Source organism: Chionomys nivalis, chromosome 19 (genome assembly GCF_950005125.1).
Source record: "Chionomys nivalis chromosome 19, mChiNiv1.1, whole genome shotgun sequence".
Lineage (NCBI taxonomy): Eukaryota > Metazoa > Chordata > Mammalia > Rodentia > Cricetidae > Chionomys > Chionomys nivalis.
The window spans coordinates 54,246,082-54,267,934 of record NC_080104.1 but is presented as its reverse complement, the minus strand read 5'-3'; the positions used below and the strand labels follow the sequence as shown (position 1 = coordinate 54,267,934).

General features: G+C 46.4%; 2 protein-coding genes across 12 annotated transcripts in view; both read left to right on the top strand.

Annotated features, from left to right (window-relative positions):
* Positions 1 to 608, top strand: part of Pcnt (pericentrin) — an 84,901-nt gene extending 84,293 nt beyond the window's left edge. For all 7 annotated transcript variants that reach the window (XM_057794489.1, XM_057794483.1, XM_057794487.1 and 4 more), the window contains one exon: positions 223 to 608. In XM_057794489.1, coding sequence (XP_057650472.1) covers positions 223 to 263 — 41 coding nt within the window. In that variant the 3' untranslated portion in view covers positions 264 to 608. The remainder of the gene's footprint in view (positions 1 to 222) is intronic.
* A 9,365-nt stretch (positions 609 to 9,973) lies between these two features.
* Dip2a (disco interacting protein 2 homolog A) overlaps positions 9,974 to 21,853 on the top strand; it is an 80,162-nt gene continuing 68,282 nt past the window's right edge. For all 5 annotated transcript variants that reach the window (XM_057751968.1, XM_057751969.1, XM_057751967.1 and 2 more), the window contains exon 1: positions 9,974 to 10,129. In XM_057751968.1, coding sequence (XP_057607951.1) covers positions 10,039 to 10,129 — 91 coding nt within the window. In that variant the 5' untranslated portion in view covers positions 9,974 to 10,038. The remainder of the gene's footprint in view (positions 10,130 to 21,853) is intronic.

Here is a 21,853-nt window from a genome sequence, read left to right as displayed (position 1 = left end):
TTAAGACATACAGTCTCGTGAAGGATATTTTACATTCCAGTCATTACCAATTATGATTTGCTCTCTATAATAATTTATGTAATAGTTTCTTAAACCTAACCTATTTTCATTATAACTCAATATTTTTCCCAAACCTCTGTGGTGGTGGCGTTTTGAAGTTATTAAAAATTAAAAATTCTTAACAGAAGTTTTATAACAAATTCTATTCTGCTTTAATTTTAGATTCTACTCAGAAATCCTGCCGCCAGAAGATTAAACAATGAATAAAATCTTGTGGCTCTTAACCTGTGATGGTTGTATCTGAGGAGAGATGGTTTTCCTAAGGAAAGCTCATGGTATGGTCTGGGACACTGCAGGAGTCATGATACCAGCCCGTAGCAACCGCCGAGTGTTTCCAACTCAACACACCGCTAAATGGAGCACTTTTGGCTCCTCCCCTCCTCCCAGTGAGCGATGGCTGTGTTGTACTCTGTGCCTGTTGATAGGGCCGTCTGCCTCCTCCGTGTCAGAAGTGCAGAGTGGTTCCCGTTGTTTATTTTCTTAACGTGTGAGGTTGGAAAGTTCATTTGAAAATGAGCACATAGGAAGGGAAGAATAAAGTTTAAGTATTGTTGTTATGTGTGGTCGTTTGCTTTTTCATTCACTTAACTCTTAGATGTCAGACTTATTTCTCATGGCTATATCCACTATATAACTTACTCATATATCTATATGCCACGTTCGGTTCTGGGACCCTTCACCAGAAATGAGTAGAAAGTCAGATATATGTGTAAGTGTGTCACACAAACAGCCGCATATATACGGATTCAGTAAAATGGCAAAGTCTTTTTGAAACAGTAAATATAGTTAGTGGATATAGTGTTTAAAACTTTTTCATAATATAAGAAGGGCAAAATTCATCATGATCAATTAAAGTTAGCCCAGAAATACTTAAATATGTGATATTTTATTAGTCAGAGCCCAGGTTAGACAACAAAGCAGTTCTGGTTTTCAAAGGGAATTTAATGTGTTTGGTTACTCTGATTTAGAAGGGCTGGGACAAATGGACAAGGTAGAGCAACCCAGAGATGATGAGTCACCTTATTGAAGCTCGAGGAACAACGACACTGTTCTTAGGGCTCTTCAGTCCCCTATGGTAAAAAGATAAGCCCTAATGTCAGATACATATATAATGCATGTGTGTACATGTCTGTGCGTACACACACACCCCTACCTACCTGTGAGTGATCTGTTTTTTTCATCTTTTCCCTCCTTGAGTGCCTGGGCAGAGTCCTTGAAGCGGTTAGCACATAGAGCCTATTCTCTGGCTATTCTGGATTTGTTCTCATTTTCCTCCCCCATTTAATTACTGAAATAGAATTTAATGCAATTGCCTGATGTAAGATATTTTCCATTAGAAAATGCTTCGTCTTCTGGGAGTCTGGTAAGGTTCATGTTCAGTAGTCTAGGGTGTCCAGGTATCACACAGATCTCTTCAGGACTGAGGCCGGCTCTGAGATCTGGCAACAACCAACTAATTTTTAAGGCCAGTGTGCTGCCAACACATAAAATAGAAGAGGAGGTGTAGGTGGGGTTTTTCTTCAGAACTGCTGGTTAGCTTTGTCCCTTCAGCCACTCCCAAATAACCACACAGAGACTTGTTAATTATAAACACTTGACTAATAGCTTAGGCTTATTACTAACTAGCTCTTATATTTTCAGTTAACCCGTATTTCTTATCTACACTCTACCATGTGATGGTACCGTTTTTCAACATGGCGTGTTCATCTTCTGTGTCTCTTGCTGACTCTGCCTTCTACTTCAAGCTCTTTTTGTCTGCAAGTCCCACCTAACTTTTCTGCCTAGCTATTTGCCAGTCAGCTTTTCATTAACTAATGAGAGTAACGCACATTTACAGTGTACAAAAGCTTGTTCCACAGACGGTGAGCAGTAGGAAGCAAAACTTCCTCCAGTGTTACTCCCATCTTTATTTGTTCCCAGGTCTGTATTCCTGTGGGAGAAATGACATGAATTATTCACTCAGAGCATTTACTACCTGCCATTATTTCAGCATTCCACACTAACAGGGCACTGTCTTCACCTGCCTTTTCACCATCCACAAGACAAAGTGGCCACCATACCTTCCTAAGTCAGTCATTCTTGGCATTTTAACCAGTCATAAGTCTCTTGAGTAAACTCGAGTTTCCTTACTATCAGGACAGGCAATAACAGTACTCAAAGGCAATTTGGTAGGCATATTACAGTCATTAAAGAAGAGCAATTGCTTCTCCACTGGGACCTATGACCTGCTTTGTCGCAGATCTCTGTCCAGGTTTACAGTGCCCCGTGCGAATTCCCTCTGGAGAAGGCTTTAAATCCAACCAGAAGGTTGTTTACTGTACCCATAGCTGTTGTGCTGCCATTTCTCCAGCAGTCCAGTCTGCCCTGGTGTCTTGGTAGTGTATTGTACAGTGTGTGCAACCAAATAGGTGTAAGCCCGCTGCCAACAGTTCTGCCTCAGCAGCCTGTTTGAAGCTTAATATAATTGACCCCCATCATCTCATTGGAAGTGGAACAGTAAGGAGGTATGGCCTTGCTGGAGGAAGTGTGTCACTGTGGGGGTGGGCTTTAAGGTTTCCTCTGCTAAAGCTACAGCCTGGTGGTGTCACAGTCTACTTCCTGTTGCCTGATACCAACATGTAGCAGCTCCTCTAATACCATGTCTGCTTACACACCACCATGCTCCCTGCATGGTGATAATGGATTAAACCTCTGAAACTGTAAGCTGCCACCTCAAATGTTCTCTTTTATAAGAGTTGCAGTGGTCATGGTGTCTCTTCCCAGCAATAGAAACCCTAACTGAGATAGCCTGCATAGTATCTTGCAAGCACTTTAAAAAGTTAGCTGAGCATAGAGGGGCCTTCCAGAGCAGTCCTGACATGAATCACCTATGTACTACAACAGAAGCATATGGTGTCTTTAGCAGCAGGGATTTACTAATTTAGTTCTGACATGCAGCAGAGGTGGTGCCTTTATCCAGGGGTCTTCCTGGATATATCAATGGTTCATCCCCAGCTACTGGGGATTAACAATTGTGTGGCTTCTGGGGGAGTATGGGTGCTGTCTTCCAAATCCTTTAACTTGTTTAGACACCTTTACAAATCTCTAAGACCTTCAGAAACCAGTACTGTGTCATCCGTGTAATCAAGAGCCACTGCTCTCCATTCCAGGCAAGTGCCAGCAGGTCTCAGGAGTTGGTAGTTAAGAGGCTGCTGGAGAAAGCTGTTAGCAAAGCCCAATACAACATGGAAAGAGAGCATTGCTTGTGTCCGTGGTCTCAGAAAAGCAGTGGTAGGGACAACGGCACGTATGGGAGGTACTATCCTACTTAGTGTTCTAGCACCCATAGTCATTCTCTATAAACCCTCTGCCTTCTCATCCTGGGCACTGCATGGGCAACTCCCCACGCCCAGTGGAGCCAGCTGAAGCTGCTTAGCAGTAGGAGGGTGTAGCTCCACCCGCTGCTCCGGAGTCTGACACACTCTGGGCTGGCACTGCGCTGTGGCTGCTGCCTCCCTTAGCCCCACCTGACTGCCGAGAGGTCCTCAAGCTGGATAAATAAAGTCTCCCCTCGCATACATGCTTCCCCATACCCACCATAATCTTAGGATTATCCTCAAGGGTAGCTGCCCACCAAATGAGACGCGTTTACTCTCTCTTTCCTACACCCTTTTGATCATTTATGCTGTCCGTGAATTGTTGTTCATACACTAAAGCCTTAGAGGCGCTCACTAGCATAGACAGGGTTTCTCTGTGTAGTTTTGGTGCCTGTCCTGGAACTAGCTCTTGTAGACCAGGCTGGCCTCGAACTCACAGAGATCTACCTGCCTCTGTCTCCCGAGTGCTGGGATTAAAGGCGTGCGCCACCACTGCCCTGCACATTTGGCTTTGTATCTCTGCTTCTGCTCCCAAGAATTTCATCTTGCCAGGTATGGCAGTGCAAGCCTTTAATCCCAGCACTCAGGAGGCAGAGGCGAGCAGATCTCTGTGAGTTCCGGGTCTTCCTGGTCTACATAGTAAGTTCCAGAACTACATAGAAAAATCCTGGCTCAAAAAACAAAAAATTGCAGCTCAACACAAATCTTGTCATATTTGATTTTGAGCGGCCCGGATAAGACCCCTTTGCTTTTTATCTGTTGCTGGCTTTAGCATGCAGTGAATTGGCTTATATCCTGGTCTCAGTCACTCAGATCCACCAGAGCGCCCCGTTCTTTTTATAGGTCAGCTCTATCTTGGGGTTCAGAAAGGTCACCAGGGTTCTTTACCAGTCCAGGGATGCCTACTGAATCAACCTCCCCCCCCCCTCCTGTGACACAGTCCTCTCAGGCCCAGTGAGCTGGGTGCCAAACACTACATCTCCCATTCTCCATTCCCCCCCTCTACTGTCATCCAGGTCCCAATTGTAGGCAGATTTTCCTTTGGGCCACCAGCTCAGACTTATTTTTAATTATAAAAGCTTGGCCTATAGCTTAGTCTTGTCCCACTACTCTTAGAACTTAAATTAACCCATTTCTATTTTTTTAAACATTTATTTATTATGTATACAATATTCTGTCTGTGTGTATGCCTGCAATCCAGAAGAGGGCACCAGACCCCATTACAGATGGTTGTGAGCCACCATGTGGTTGCTGGGAATTGAACTCAGGACCTTTGGAAGAGCAGGCAGTGCTCTTAACCTCTGAGCCATCTCTCCAGCCCCCCATTTCTATCTATTTAGAATAGACTCTTATCTCTCCTCCTGCATGTCTTGCTCCCTCTGCATCCTACTGGTGATTCCCCCTTCCCAGAGCTCTCCGTCCAAAAGTCCCTGCGGAACCTCCTTCCTAGCTATTGGCCATTTAGCTTTTTATTAAACCAATCACGGTGACATATCTTTACACGGTGTAATTAAATATTTGCAACACCTGATATTCATGGAGACCTCAACCATTGACAACCGAGTGTCCCTAATGGTCTATTTGAGCCAAACCACCAGGATTTCTGTTTTCTGTCTTAGGAGAGATGAGTAGTTACAGTACTCAACTCCTGTACCTTCACATCGCCCAGACGAATCCCATCGGCTCCCGTGGTTTCCAAGCTGGGCTGGGAGAGGGTCTTTCATTTCCTGCTTTTCACTTCCCACTCAAGCAGTTCAAATGCAGTCTGCCCCCTCTCATGGTTTCATTCACTGAGCTATGCCGAATTGTGGACTTTTCCTCTCCGTGTTAAAGGTCAAACTTGAACGCATCTTCTCTTGCTTTAGCCTCATTTTCCTTCTCATCCATACCTGACTTTTCCTGTGGGTTCCAAATGTTTGGATCCCAGTGGTTGCTCTCTGACACAGATATCATTTGTGCTTGTTTCCCTTTTGGTATCCCAGCCATTACAGAGAAAGCTAGTACCTCTATATTCATCTCTTGTCCAGCTGTCCTAAAATCCTTGTCTGTGGCGTGTCAAGGTCTTGGCTACACCTGAGTGGCGGTTTCTAAGAAATTCTCAGGCTATACAACTGGCAGTGTCAGGCTGTGTCTCCTCCTGCTGCTGCTGCTGGCAGGGAGTGCAAGGTGTGGTAAATTTCTTACTTTGGGATATCCTGGAGCACCCCTGATCGTTTAGGATACAGCAAGCCTTTGAGTTCTTGCAGGGTTTATCTCTGAAGCAACTGTGTATCGCCAGCTTCCAGCACCTTCTCCGTGTTACCCATCTGGCTGATCAATCCGAATGTAAAGTCCTTGACACACGAAGGAGTTCATTGCCAGGGTGTCGAGGCTCATCTTGGAAGAGTCCTTATACGACAGTGGACTCTACTGCCCAAGTTTATGCTCTAGCTTGCTTCATTAAACAGTCCCGTAACCCAGCCTCACTCAGTCCTTCTCAGCTCCTATACATGTTGTCTGTGTGTTATGATTTATGGGTTGAACTGTACTGCCACCCCAACCAAAGCGATGTTTCAGTCCTAATTTCAAATGCCTATGTATATGACCTTATTTGAAATTGGGTCTTTGCAGATTATCAAGTTAACCTGAGCTAATTAGAGTGTTCTCATTCTAGGTATGAATGGTGTTTACTGACAGTTGGACACAAGGGCAGAGAGTGGGGCAAGGCAAGAAACATCAAATATTAGCAGTGGCTACCAGAGGCTGGGAAACAGCTATGGAACAGATTGTCCTTTGCAGGCCCAGATGGAACCAGCCCTGTCCCAACACCTTGATCTTACTTAGACTTCTGGCCTCCAGAATTCTGGTATGGTAAACCGTCTGTTGAGCTGGCTTGGTTTCCAGTACTTTGCTACTGTTGTGCTAGCGATTGAGTACACAGTGTTTTGGAGGGAGAAGTGGGACTAACAGAGTCACTTTTCATCTCGTTATGTTTATCTGAACTACACTCAGAAGTAACCATAATTCCGTGTCTAGTATCCAATAGAAACTGAGATGGCTCAGCGGTTAAGAGCACTGCCTGCTCTCCCAAAGGTCCTAAGTTAAAGTCCTAGCAACCACATGGTGGCTCACAACCATCTGTAATGAGATCTGGTGCCCTCTTGAGGAAGAGACCTGGTCAGTCACCCTCATCAATTTAGACCATGAAACCCGATATGGACAAGTTCAACAGAACCGCCATATATGGGCTGCCCATTCATCTTCAGCACTGCCAGGGCATAAATTTCATTCATTTCATTTTCATCCAGTAGGTGGGTGTATTAGTAAGGTTTATCTAGAGGAACAGAACCAATAGACTGTATATTGAAAGGGGATTTACGAGAATGATTTCTACAATACAATTATTTGGCCAGTGAAACACTGGTTGTCTGCATGCTGGAGAGACTAAGAGCCAATAGCCGCATGAAGCTAGATGCCTCAGCATTCCCAATCTGGTGCTCAAGGCCTGGAGGATACTGGACAGTCACTGGTCATTAGTCCATCTTGGAAGAAGGACCTAGGTTCTGATGTCAGTAAAGGATGAGAAGAGCTGCGGCAGCAGCAACAGTATATCTGGGCCACCCACTCTGGAACAAGATTGTGCTCTCTTGAAAATGCCCGCACAGACTCATTCAGAGGATGTGTCTCTCAGTTGATTCCAGAGCCTGCCAAGTTGACAATCAAAATCAATCATCACAGTGGCTGAAGGTATGAGGAGGAGTTCCGGGCTTTGTTAGGAAATGAATCTGTGGACAGGCCATAAGGGTATCGAAGCAGTTTAAGGGGTCAAAATCTTTGAAAATTTCTACACCGGTGTCTCCAGCCTGTGTGCCACAGGCCCAGCTTTTCCCAACCAAGGTTCCAGACTCGGTTTTAGAAAACTGTTTCATTTCAGCATGTGTTTGGAGTTTACTCTGGAACATTCCTTCTTGGCCTTTAATCATCCTTCTGCAAAAGACTCTTTTGTTTGTTTGTTTGTTTGTTTGTTTTTGGCATGCAATTTCATAGAGTTTGGGCTCCTGATTGCCTGTTGCTTGATAACACCTGCCCATTGTTTCTATGAAGCGGTTTCCTTCCTTACAGTTACTATGTATGCCTGATATGTCACCGGCTGTGTATACAGTTTCACTAGTTCCCCTTACATCTGTCTAAACTGATGACTGAGTCCACCTCAAATCCGTTTCATTGCTGGCGTTAACTGCAGTGGCGTGAACTTGCCAGAAATGGGATGCGAAGGTAGTTTTGGGTATATCTTGTTTATCTGGGATCAGCACCTGTTGTGAAAAGAAGAAGGCAGAAAGGGGTAAAGTACATGTTTTCTAGGCAAAATTTTACTCAGCCTGTTGAGGAGCTGCAGAGAAAGACAGACAGAGGGATGCAACTCTCCCTGGAGCAGTGGCTAAATCCTTAAAAATGGATAAACGGGGAGTTGGAGAGATGACTCAGCAGTTAAGAGTGCCTGCTGCTCTTGAAGAAGTCCCAGCTTTGGTTCCTAACACCAACATGGTGGCTAAGAACAGTCTTTCTGTTGAAGAGCGTCACACACCCTCTCTGGTCTCCTTAGGCATTGCATGCATGTGGTGTACACAGATATATGCAGGCAAAGCACTCACCCATTAAATAAGCCTTAAAAAAATTGTTAAATGCTTTAAAGCATTGTTAAATGCTGTTTAAAATGTCTATTTTTGTGTGTCGGAACCTTTAAGTTTTTATTGTAAACCGTTTTTGTTTCTATATGAATAAGCAAAAGCTGATGTCTTTGAAGGACAGGTAGATGCGTCCCTCCTGCCTGGCAGCCTGGAGTGAGGGACTGTCAGCCAGGCCGCCGCTTCCCTAGCCACCTGCTGGAGTGCCTGCAAGTCTGGCTGTTTTGCATACATTACAATCACTATGAAAATACTCCAGCAGCAAGATAACCTACTGCAACTGAATCCCTGATACCTGATCCAGGAAGCCTTGCTCCGGTCACCTTGCTATGATCACCACCACGCCAGACAACCTGCACCAGCTCTGAAAGGCCAAATCCCAGGTGCTTTCTCACCAGCTTCAGGGAACTTGAGCAGCTACGCTCACTCAAGAGGACACAGGATCACTTCCTTTGGAAGAAAAAAACAGTGATTGAAGAAATGGGAAACCATCGACTTTCATGCAAAGCTTGTGGCTGGTTCCTCTGTGAGCCGGTGATTTGTGTAAACAAATAAGTCTTTCGTTTGCTTACCACACATCCTGGCTGTATAACTCAATTAGTCAGCTGGGGATACCTTCCTTGGCAGTTTCCTGATGATGTGATGATATTAGGCCCACTAAAAGCCTCCAAAATGGTCTTTCTTTCTTTTTTTCTTTTTTGCCTACCTGGGCTTTTTAATGTCTGTAGAGAGGGCTGAATGATATGGCAGGCATGCCAAGAGGGTGGCTAAAGAGTACTAGAAAGGCCGGGCGGTGGTGGCGCACGCCTTTAATCCCAGCACTCAGGAGGCAGAGGTAGGTGAATCTCTGTGAGTTCAAGGCCAGCCTGGTCTACAGGAGCTAGTTCCAGGACAGGCTCCAAAGCCACAGAGAAACCCTGTCTCAAAAAACCGAAAAAAAAAAAAAAAAAGACAGTGAGAGTCTTCATTCTCAGGGCTTGGGAACAACACTAGTAGCTATAAAGACCACTTGGAGCTCCCTGAGTCTGTCAGCCCAGCTCATAAATCTTCAACACTCTAGGGCCCGCTATTAACACTAGAAGAGATCCTACTTACCTACTTGAAGTTGCCACCTGAGGGGAACTAAAGGGCCTGGCTAGATCTTAGTCACAGAAGTACAGCTCTTGAGACATTTAGTTTGGACTCAAAGGCCAGGCTTTTGTTCTTCTACCCTATTATTTAGGCGATGAGGTCTGCACCAGGACAGGACCTGTGGCAAAGTCTGGAATGACACCTGCTGCAGGCCACCAGGCTGTCTTTGCACCACGTATAAATGCCCCCCAGCTCTGGGAACAGCTCTTTCAAAAATTCCTCTAAGGCCCAACAGGTCACGTCTCTGCTTCCTGTCCCAAGGTCATCTCAAGGTCTGAGACACTGCTGGAGATCCTTCTTGGTCAACGTCTGAGTACTTCCAGGGTTACTGTGAAAAGCAATAAGCAAATACACTTTAAGACGGGAGAAAAATGCCAGAAGCAGTTTGCTGACTTCACAGCAGGAACGCCCACAGAGTTAAGCGTGCCAGCAGGGTTCCTGAGGAGGAAGAGGCTGGGGAATCCGCAGGAGGGTCACCTGGGCGGACACTGAAGTCAGTTTACACTGGGGGTCGCCAGCATCCAGAGCCACTCTGTCCCTCTCCCCCGCCCACCGCTCCTCTAGCTCCCCCAAGCTCCCCGTTTCTCCGACGTGGCTTACTGGCCAATGGAAACGAGCCTTTAGAGTTGCTGGGCGGGGCCCTGCCCGACGTACCCGCGCAAGCGTTGCCCCGCCCCTCAGCCGCGCACGCGCGTCCTCGGCGCGCTCCCGAGTCGGAGCCGCCCGCGCTCGTGCCCGCGTCGGTGAGCAGCAGCCCCGGCCGCGCCCCGCCCGCTGCCGCTGCGGGTCTGCAGGCCCCGGGGGTGGGACCGTCTCAGCTACCGGCCATGGCCGACCGCGGATGCCCTCTGGAGGCGGCGCCGCTGCCCGCCGAGGTGCTCGAGAGCCTGGCGGAGCTGGAGCTGGAGCTGTCGGAAGGTGAGAGCTGCGGGACCCTAGCTCGAGACCCCGCCCAGGGACCCCCGTCTTCGGGAGCGTCACCCCGGGAACCTGCCGGCTACCCTCACGCGAGATCCCTGCCGGCCTTGCCTCGGCATCCCTTGCCCCGGGAACCTTGCGCCGCTGGGCCGCTCGCTGGATACCCCGCCAGCTTCTGCAGAGTGGCGGGTGCCCGGCCTCCGAAGGACACCCGGAGGGGCTGCCTGGGAGGTGGGCCTAGGCGGACTCTTCCGAAAGGCCGGCTGACTGCCCGAGCTGTGCAAGGCCGTGGTCTGTGCTTCCCGAGTCTGCCGTGCAGCCTGTGGGCAGGCAGGAAGCCCGGGATGCAGAAACCGAACCCCACCCCTAGAACTCCAGACTGCCTCATGAGCCTCAGTTTCCTCATCTATAAAACGGAGGCTCTAAGAACACCTGATTTGTGACTGCGAGGCTAAAGTGCGTTCGTGTAGTAGATGTAAAACACGTTAACATGTAAGAGGAGGTTTGTTCATTTAGGGGATTTTGAGACGTTTATTTTACACTTTTAGGGGGCAAGCAAGGGCCACAGTGCATGTGTAGGGACGTCCGAGGTCAGTTTGCACGGAGCTGGTTCTTCCTTCCACCTTGTGGGTTCCGGGAATAAACTCAGTTTGTCGAATTAGAGGGCAAGTGCCCGCCGAGCCACCTTGTCAGCCCTCTACGTGAAATTTTTAAAAGTTAAAAAGTCAAATGAGTGAAACGGAATAGGGGAATAAGACAGCTTCAGAGATGGTGAGGGGCACCCTCGATTTGGATGCTATATCTCTCAGGAGGCCTGGGGAAAGAGTTAAGTTCTCCATAAACTGCCCCCCCCCCCAGCCCTGGGGGAAGTACATCTGATTGCTAACTCTGATTTTGAGACTTCGGTGCATTCTGACCTTTTAGAACCCATTTTTCTATAATATTGTTCTTTAACTTTAGATTGGTATGTTTTGCTGAAGTTGGTTTAGTGAATTTTTGACCTACCTTCCCTCTCTTCCTCTTCTCTCCCTCCTTTCTTCCCTCCTTTGAATGGGTATATTTTCTCTGCATGTTTGGATATCACATGCATGCCCGGTGAGGCCAGAAGAGGGTATCAGATCTGTGTGGGTGCTATGAATTGAATCCAGGTCCTCTGGAAGGGACGGTCTGTGTGATTAACCACGGAGCCATCTCTCCAGCCCCCCCTTTGAGAATTCTTCATTCTCTTTGGAGGTGTGGTTAGGAGCGATTCTGAGAAAAACTCTATTGTACTGGATTTGATATGGCTCCCCAGGGAAAACTGCATAGTTGTAGCTAAGCTTTTACACGTCAACTGTGTTTTTGCAGCGCTCGCTCCTAATCTCTGCTCCATAATATCTGTTGCTTTAATTTCATGGGCTTATATGTGTTTGAGTGCTTGCTAGGAGCTGACAGTTAACAAAATTATTTCCTCGAAGCAAAAACTTGGCAACTTGCGACAGAACCAGAGTACATCAAGTGAGGAAATATCTACTAAGTCAATTAACTCTACTTACACTGTTGCTTTTAGACATATGTAGGGTATATATGTAAGTAAAGGGTATAAGATTGTGTGCCCTGGGAAGAATATGAAAAAAATAGCTTATAGTGGAGAAAGGAAGCAAAGGAATGTCCATAGAAGGAGATCGCCAAGCGCGCCGGCGACCCCGGAGTCCATGCAGTCCCAGCGTCTAGCCCCCTCTTAGACTGACACAGTTCATTTTGCCAGGTAGACTGGTGACTATCTTGGCAGAGCCAGTCACACTTGCCCTGCTCACAGAGGCCTTCCACACCCTCACGTTGGAGCGTATAATTTCTGGTGGTTGTTGTCACGGAGCTTTCTTGGTGGGCTTCGAGGTACCCAGTGATAGAGACTATGTGTTAAGCAGACTTTTGGGGTTTTCGCATAGATGCTGGCATCTGGCAAGACACTGACTAATAACATTTCTGAACTTGGGTTTGGCCAGCTGTAAAAAGGAGGTGAACGTTTTATTGACATTTCAAGGTTCTTGTAAAGATTTACTCAATGTATGTATTTTGCAACCGGAGGTGTTTTATTTATAAATTAAAGGAATGTGTTATTAATGAGTCATAGTCCTAAAACTAGTATTTCATTATTTTTTAACTTTAATTTTTTTGGGCATACGAAATAGTTTGATTGTGACCTTTTCATACATATTTGTTATACTTTGCTTATATTTATCCCATTACCCTCTTTTGTCCCCCAACTTCTCGTTCCTTTTCTCTCCCTAAACAGTTCCCCTTCTGCCTCCAGTGTCACATAGATAAGTGTGTGTAGAGAATTAGATCTGGAGTCCACATCTAAGCAAAAGCTTAAACAATGTTTGTCTTTCTTTGTGGCCTCGCTTATTCCTCTTCCTAGGTTATAGACCCCTTTCTTTCTTGATTGGGTTCCTCTTCTACTTTCAAAAATCGTGAGTGTGTGTGTGTGTGTGCGCGCGCGTGCGTGCATATATATTCCACATTTGCCATTATTTTTCCATTTTGCTAAACCAGAGGTTGTAGGAATGGGAATCTATCTGTCCCGGAGCTCCCTTTTTCCCATATTCAGGGCAGAGAGATAAACTTCTGGTTTAGAATGGAGTAATGTCAGTTTCATAATACTTACATTTGTATCAGGGAGAAATTCCTTAGCACTTCGATTTGACACTGCTGGATACATTGGAGGGAACAGGAAGAACTCAGTGCAGATACGGAGCTGCCTTCGTGGGAAGCAGTAGTGAGAACCAGTACCCGGACAGTCTTGGAAGTCTGTGTACCTCCCTCAGCCACACACAGGCAGGGAATAGTTAGTGTTACCTGGATAATCTTGAAAATCCTGTGTGTCTCCCTCAACAACATCAGTGACTAGACAGAAGCAATTCTGTCTTTATTCATAAAATACGGCCTCATTGTCCAACAATTATCACTCGTTTTTATCATCTACATTCTGATTGGGGTCGGCCCTCAGAGAAGGTTCTGGTCTTAAACTCTGTCTTCTTACAGAGCAGGTGTGCTGAACGCTGCTGTGGAGTCCCCAAAATATAACAAGGCACACCTATTTTCTTGCTCCTCCTCCTTCTCTTGCAGAAGTTTCCCTTCTGCATTCAAGACTACTGTTATGTGCATGTATATGTTTGTGAACGTTGTGTGTGTGTGTCATGGTGGCTGAATGTGCACATACCGTGGTCTGCGTTTAGAGGTCAGAGGACGACATTTGGGAGCCGTTTCTCTCCTGCCACCATGGACTTCAGGGGTTGAACTCAGCTCGTCGGGCTTGGTTGAAAAGCACTTCTGTCTGCCGAGCCATCTTGGCAGCCCTGAAACTTGAACTTGTTAAAATAAATCTTAAGTCCTTTTAAGTTGTCTTAGGTATTTGTCACGGCAGCAGCAGCAGCAGCAGCAAAAGTGGATCAGCAGCAGTTTAGAGCACTTGCTGCTCTTGCAGAGGACCCTGGTTCCTTTTCCAGCACCCATGGTGGCTCACAACCATCTGTAACTCTAGTTTCAGGGGATCTCTCTTCTGGCCTCCGCAGGTACCAGGCACACAGGTGGCGCACATACATACACGCAGGCAAGACACTCACACACATAAATTAAAAAAGAATAACAAGAAACAGAGTGGAACCAAAGCAATAAAAAATTCTCCTAACACACAATTATATACACTTTAGCTAGTGTTCTACAGGAAGGCATGTTTTGTCCCATCCTTTTGCCTTTCTTTATTTGGTAGAGAGAGGGAGGGACTCTGGGAAGTTACTGTAAACTGGTGGTGGACATCTCTGGTGGCAAGAGGGGCATCCCAAGTAGGTGGCTTAGTTAGATCATGGTCACAAGAGCAATGGGGTAAATGCATGTTATAATGAGCAGATGTATAGCTAGCAATGAGGCTGAACTAGAAGTAAAAAGTCTCCCATCTGAAAAAGCCCGAGACTAGATGGATTCACTGCAGAACTCTACCAGAACTTTAAAGAACTGATATCGATACCACTTAAGTTATTCTATAAAGCAGAGAAGGAAGGGAAGCTTCCAAACTCTTATGAAGTCAGTATTGCCTTGATATGAAAACCACATAAAGCCATCGCCCAATAAAGAAAATTACAGACCTACCTCCCTGATGAAAAAAGATGCAAAATCCTCAATAAAATTCTCAAAAATGAAATTCAACTTCACATAAAAAGATCATTTATTGTGATTAAATTTGCTTTCTTCTAGCATTGTAGAGATAGTTCATTGTACATAGATCAATGTAATCCAACACATTCATGGACTAAAAGAGATATCACATGGGGGCTGGAGAGATGGCTCAGTGGTTAAGAGCACTAACTGCTCTTCCAGAGGTCCTGAGTTCAATTCCCAGCAACCACATGGTGGCTCACAGTCACCTATAATGAGACCTGGCGCCCCTTCTGGCTTGCAGGCACACATGGAAGGAGTGCTGTACACATAATAAATAAATAAATATTTAAAAAAAAAAAAGAGATATCACATGATCATCTCCATAGATGTAGAAAAAACCCTTAAAACAAAAAAAATCTAACAACCCTTCCTGATAAAAGTCAGGGAGAGCTTATAGATGGAGGGATCATACCTCAGTATAATGACGTTTGTATATGGCGTATCTACAGCAAGCACCATACTAAATGGGCAAAACCCCAAAGCATTCCTGAGGTATCAAGAACAAGGCAAGAGTGTCTGCTCTCTCCACTTCTCTTCAGTACAGTGCTTGAAGTCTAGCTAGGACAGTGTTATAAGGGAAGCAAATAAAAGGGATACAAGTAGGAAAAAAGTAATGTATCCCCCTTTTCAGAAGAAGTGGTTGTTTATGTCAGAAACCCCAGAAGACTCTACCAGAAACCCTTAAGGGCTCAGAGAGGCATCGAAGTGGTAGGGTGCAACATACAAAAATCAGTAGCCTTCTCATAAACCAATGATGGAGAGGATCAGGGGAGCAAACCCATTCGTAGTAACCACACAGCAAAGGAAGTACCTGGGAGTAAATTTGGCCAATGAAACAGAAGACCTCTACTTGAAAAATTGGAGATACTAAAAAAGAGAGAGAGAGAGACACTAGAAATTGTAAAGACAGCTCGTGCTGATGGAGGGGAAGAATGAGTATTGTGAATGACCATCCTGCCCAGAGTAATCTGCAACCACAGTGCAATTCTAGTAAAAATTCCTGCACCATTTTCACAGACACGGAGAAAAGATCCCAAAACTTACGTGGAGGCGTGAAAGAACTAAGATTGCCAACGCGAACCTGAATGTAAAGAATACTGTGGGAAATCTGGGTTTCAAAATGCACCGAAATGAAACTAGATCCTTATCCCGCCCCAAACTGGACTCCAAATTGATCAAGGACGTCAACACACGATCGGAGAGATGGCTCGGGTTAGGAGCACTGGCTGCTCTTCCAGGTTCAGTTCCCAGCACCCACATGGCGGCTCAGAACCGTCTGTAACTCCTGTTCCAGGGGGTCCAACACCCTCACACAGACATAGATTCAGACAAAACACCAATTACATACAATACAAATAAAATTATAAGAATCTGATACTGTGAGATTGTTGGGGGAAATAGTGACCGCACTTCAACTTATAGGCGTAGGTATGGGCTCTCTGAGCTAATGGGTTCCTCCATTAGCCCAGCAAATGGTACCTCATGAAGCACAGCTAAGACATGAAGCAAAAGAGGGGGCCGCCCACAGAATGGAAGAAAACCTTTGCTGGCTTTTCATTTGACAGAGCATTCCTGTCTAGTATACAAAGAACTAAAAGGCTGAACATTAAGAACACAGACAACCCGACTTTGGAAATGGGCTAAGGAACTGAACAGACAATTCTCAAAACAAGAAATGCAAATGTCTGGGTGACACTTAAAAGTGTTCAGCAGCTTTAGCCATCAGGGAAATGAGAATAAAAAACTACATTAAGATCACATCTCACCCCAGTCAGAATGGCCACCATCAGAAACACAAGTGACAGCAAATGCCACTGTGGGTGTGGCAGGAGGTGGGGGCCTTCTACAACTCTGGCGGGAATGTAAATCAGTATAGCCACTTTGGAAATCAATTTAAAATCAGTTTAAAAGTAACTGGGACTAGAACTGTCAGATAACCCAGCTGTACCACCCCTGGGCATGCACCCTGTGGGCTTTAGACCTACGACAGAGATACCGGTTTGACTGTTCACTGCTGCTCTCTTCGCGACAGTTAGGAAAGGGAACCAATCTAAATGTTCAATTCAAGATAAATAAATGGATAAGAAAGACATGGTAATACACACAATGGGGTATTACTCAGGTGTAGGGAGTAAAACAACACAATTGCAGACACGTGGGTGAAAGTCAAATTATAGAGAGTGAGGAGGTTCCTCGGGTCCAGAAAGGCAAGGGCCATGTGTCCTCTCTCATACATGGGTCCTAGCTTCATGTCTTCCTTTAACTCGGTGCACGATCGGAGCCAGGAGACTAGAAAGGGTCTTGTGGAGAAGGTGCACTCTAAGGGAGGGAGGAGAGGTTATAGGTGAACTGAAAGGAGGGAGGTGGAATTCCGAGTGCGGAGAGGCTTAAGCCAGGATGGGTGTGGGATATGGGGGAATCCCGGGAGCAGAAGGGAGGGTTAACCCAGAGGCAGTGTGTATAAAAGCCATGTGGAAGCCTCCTGTCTAACAATCCAGTTGGAAACTAGTAGAATACATGCAGTCAAAGAGGAGGGAGTACTGGAGGCTAAGAGATGAGCTGGGAATCAGGGTGGGCGCATGAAGGAGAGGAGCAGTCGAACCAGGACTAGTGATCTATGGGAAGCCCTCTAGGAACCCCTTAGTAAGCTCATCTCAAAACGCAGCTCTTAAAAACAGCTTGAATAGAATTTCACCTCATGTGTGGACAATGTTACTCCCAAAATATGTGGATTATTAAATGAAAATCATGGTGGAAGGCATGGGTTACCTCCATTGTAGTTATTGATCAAAAAATGCCCCAGAGGTCTCCAAAATGACACAGGTTATTTCCATTGTCCTGTGTTGCCCATTGTAATTACATGGTAAGAACACATTGCTGAAGATGCTACTTTGTGTGGGACATAGGGAAATCAATTTCTTTTTTTTTTTTTTTTTTTTTTTTTGGTTTTTCGAGACAGGGTTTCTCTGTGGTTTTGGAGCCTGTCCTGGAACTAGCTCTTGTAGACCAGGCTGGTCTCGAACTCACAGAGATCCACCTGTCTCTGCCTCCCAAGTGCTGGGATTAAAGGTGTGCGCCACCACCGCCCGGCGGGAAATCAATTTCAAACTGACCAGAGACTTTCTCCCTACTGACTAGCTTCATAGTTCCAGAAGGTCCCGTGCAGCCTGAGGGGAGAAGACACTAGTGGTCTTACCCAGTGCTGGACCTCACAACACCAGCTGGCCAGTCAGGATGTGCCCCTTGGTGTGGTAGCGGCATGACTGGATTTGGAGTGTACTCCACAGGAGGGAGTTCCTGCTTGGTACTGTAATCCCCATCAAAAGCCCATGGCTGAGGAGGTCACAGATCCTAGGGCAGAACTGACCTGCTATTGTTAATTTGCTAAGCAGTCATACTCTTAAGAGTCCTCTCAGTATTTATGTTTATAGCCATAGATCCCCTGGTCAGAGAAGCTTCTTTTTGTAGCGGATGGCAGTCAGTGGAGAGATGGGTAGCTGGTCAGAGTACTGAGAATAAAAGACTGAGTTGCTCTACATCACGATCCCTGCCACATCATCTCTCATAAGACTTGAAGAGGCAGAAAGAATTTAGGCACCAAAAGCCGGGGAGGGGGCTTTACAGGGCTGTGCTTTGGACATAGGCTGTGGCACTCATGAAATGTGCAAGTCCTGCTGGTCAGAATTCTGGCATAGACGGGGTGGGTGATCTCTAGGCCACACCCCTACTGCAGAGCTGTGGGCAGCGGCAGTTTCTGGGGGAAGAGCAGCATTCTTTCTGAAGATGTGTACTGATAGGAGCCCCGTGATCCCATTGGTGACACCTCGCCAGTGCACACAAAGGCAACAGCAACTGGACTTAGTGGGCTATTAAAAAAAATGAAATTGGAGTGGAGAATTATATATATATATATATATTTCATTGTATACATGTATGAGCCTCAAAAATAAAGAAAAATTAAAAAGAGAAGATTTGTCTAAAAACCAGTGACAGTTGTTGAACAGTGACATCTACCAGTAATTCCATATATTAACTTCTCTTTCTCCTCTCCTCCTTTTTTTTTTTTTTAGACAAGGTCTCATTATGTAGCTCTGACTGACCTGAAATTCATTATCTAGAACGGACTGGCCACCAGTTCAGAGAGACTGACCTGTCTCTGCCTCTGGGATTAAAGGTGTGTGCTACCACACCTGGCTTCATTTGCAGAAGAAAAACAAGAAAAACCAGCTGGGAAGCCATGTTCCCAGATGAGAATGGCTGCTCGGATTGGGTTGTGACTGAGAGGAAGCGGGGAGATTTGGGCCTTCAGTGACTGCTGAGGGTGGAGTTGGGGGTGCGGAGTGAGAGGGTGAGAAATGAAGGCTCCAGACCTAGGCCTGTGGCAGAATGAGGAGAAATGCACGGGAAGATGTGAGAGTTTCACGAAAACCTGTCTGAACAGAACCCTGGAGAATCGTTGTGAATTACAGAGTGCCAGTCTAGTTCTAAGGAGAGGTTTGGGCCACAGATGGGTGTTTTGTTCATTGTTGCCCTGCACTGTGTGCTGAGGGGTTGGCTCTGACGCGGATGTGCTGTCTGAGGGAACGGGGGTATAGGTCATGTTAAGGGTCACAGAGACAATGCAGAACAGGTGGGTGAGGTGACTGCGTCTGTTCAGGGTCAGCAGGCCTGAGTTTCCTTGGGGCTCAACAAGAAAGGCATTTAAGGAGTGACATTTAAACCAAAGGAGAAATCTCGGGGGGGCCGGGGGTTGTTTAGGACTCTGCAGATGGGGGCGTCCTTGTGCGGGTGAGGGTCTTTTCCATCCGAGGACCATGTTCACGGAGCACAGGTAGACAGGAAGGGTTGGAAGAGAGCTTCCAACCCCTCTAGCCTCCTCGGGACTGGCGTTTCCCTGAAGAGGGGGAGAGCAGCAGAGGATGGTTATTCTCTAGTGAGTGCTTGTGTAGGAGAAACCCGTTCCCATGATGAGACTGGCCAAGCGGGAAGAGGCTGGCGGCCGAGTCGGGGCCAGATTAAGGCTGATATACCTAGGCAGCTTGGTGGTTTGGGTGTTCTGAGAGTGCGCCTGTTACTGTATCCTGTGTGTGTTAGTTGAATGTCCTCGCGTCATGTCACTTGCGGTCGGTGGTTTTGAAGGTGTTTGTACGTGGACCGGCTCTCGCATGCTGGTTTCAAATCTTTGAGCTGAGAGCGACTAGTAGAACCATCTCGCTGTCATTCAGCTTGCTGAGTCTTCCTGTGTGATTGTAGCACCCTCTTCTCTCCCCTTTCTTTAGGAGCACCCATGTTTATCTTCCCCACATAGCCGCACTTGGACTCCGAGGGGAGTTGCAGGACTGTTCTGGTGGTGTTGGCCAGGCCTGAAGATGGCCTAGGTTTCTCACATCAGGCCCTTGCCGACAGAAAGGAAGGAGTGTCTCGTTCCAGGGGCCTCTCTCTTAGGGGACAACCGTTTTGTCTGTCCAGGCCAGGCCCTCTGCCCGGGTGGTAGAGTGTGGATCCGGCTGTGCACTCTGAGGGCTTCTGTTGGCTTTTAGGCTACCTTTTATCGTGAAGGCCAAACTTCATTTATGCCAAGAGAGGTGAAATGCACCTAAGTCTTAAAAATTTGAAGAGATTTAGGGGTAGGGTGCTGATCTACTGGGGTGAGGAGCCTTTGCCAGAAGACGCATCCCCATGGAAACAGCGTGAGGGACCAGCATCACCCTTGTGCCTCTTGCCTGGTGCCCTGTTCCTGTAGTGTATCCTCAGTGAGCAGGGCCACATGTTGTTATTCCTCCTCTCATCAGGGCAGGGCGTCATCCCGCAGCGTAGCTGGGACTTAAAGCTGCATCCTACAACATTAGCTTCCTGGGGGCATTTTGAAACAAATAGAAGATGAGCGGTCTGCTAAGCTGGCCCTAGCATTTCCACAGTCCACTCAGTAGGCTAGAGAGAGCACCTAGCAGCATAGACACAGAAGAGCCCAGGAAGAGAGGGCACTGACCCAGGTGGCAGCTGCTGGTATGAAGTAGAGGCATTAGCTGTGGACACATCGCTGGAGGGAGAAGGACTAGGGCACCCTGGGTTTTTCTCAAAGCCTCACTTTTACTTTATAGATTGATGTATCTATAAATATGTATCTAGAAATGTGAAGCTGGTATAAACCATTAATAAGAATTGGTCGGGGGTCAGCAAGGTAGTTCCTTGGGTAGAGGTGCTTGCCACCAGATGTCTTGAATTCACATGAGGAAGGAAAGGTCAGAGAATTGGCCAACATGTGCATGTCATATACACATGTATCAAATCAATAAATGTTTAAAAGTAAGAATTTAGGTAGAGAGATAGCTCAGAGGTTAAGAGCACTTGCTGTGTTGGCAGAAAATCCAGGTTCAGTACCAGCTGACTGACTTGTAAGTGGTAATAAGCTTAATGACTGCTTACAACTATCAGAAACTCCAGTTCCAGGGGATCCTGTGCCCTCTTCTGGCTTCTGGGCACCCAGCACATAAAGCAGTGCTCTTACATACATGCAGGCAAAACATCATACACATAACATAAAAAGAAATCTCTCTCTCTTTTTTTTTTTTTTTTTGGTTTTTCGAGACAGGGTTTCTCTGTGGTTTTGGAGCTTGTCCTGGAACTAGCTCTGTAGACCAGGCTGGTCTCGAACTCACAGAGATCCGCCTGCCTCTGCCTCCCAAGTGCTGGGATTAAAGGCGTGCGCCACCACCGCCCGGCAAGAAATCTCTTTTAAAGATAGGATTTTGCAGAGTTTGGCAGCGTGGATGTGGTAGCATTAGTCTAGGGAAGCTTGCCCAAGGCATGCCGGGGAAAGCTGTGTACCCTTTCTAAGACGCAGGGGAACTAAAACTCCAGCTGTGTCTACATCTGTATGTCCACGCTTACATCTGAATCTGTGTCATTGGGTGCTCACTTTAGTATACTTAGGACCTATTCCTGGGTCCAGTTATCAGTTCCTAAACCCTGGAACCTGCAACCAGTAACTTTGTGGATGTGGTTAAGGGTCCTGACTTGAGTTATGCAGGGTTCATGTTGGGTTCTAAATCCCATTACAAGTGTCTTTGGAAGAAAGAGCCAGAAGGAAGGTTAGACACACACAAAGGTTGGGGGAGGCCATTTAAGTGTCAAGCTAGGTTGCCGTGATCAGGCACAAGCCTGCAGATGGAGGAGCCAAAGCAAAGCTTCTCCAGAGCCTTCAAGAGGGAGGGAGGTCCTTCTGCCACCTGCTTTTGGCTCATTAGAACTAATTTTGGATACCAGACATCTAGAGCCATGAGATGAAAATACATTTCTTCTGTTGTCTGTCTCCAAGTTCATGGTGATTTGTTACAGTAGTCACAGGAAGCTCATCTAGTCCCCTCCCGCTGCGACATTTCAGAGAGGAGAAAGCATTCCCATGGTTGTATCTTTTCACCACTGAGATTATTCACTATATTAGAGAGCTAACGTGTTTTATCTTTTCCAATGTGAGTAGTGTCTTTGTGTCCAGGTTTGGAGTTCTTTCCTTGCTCATGGCTATGA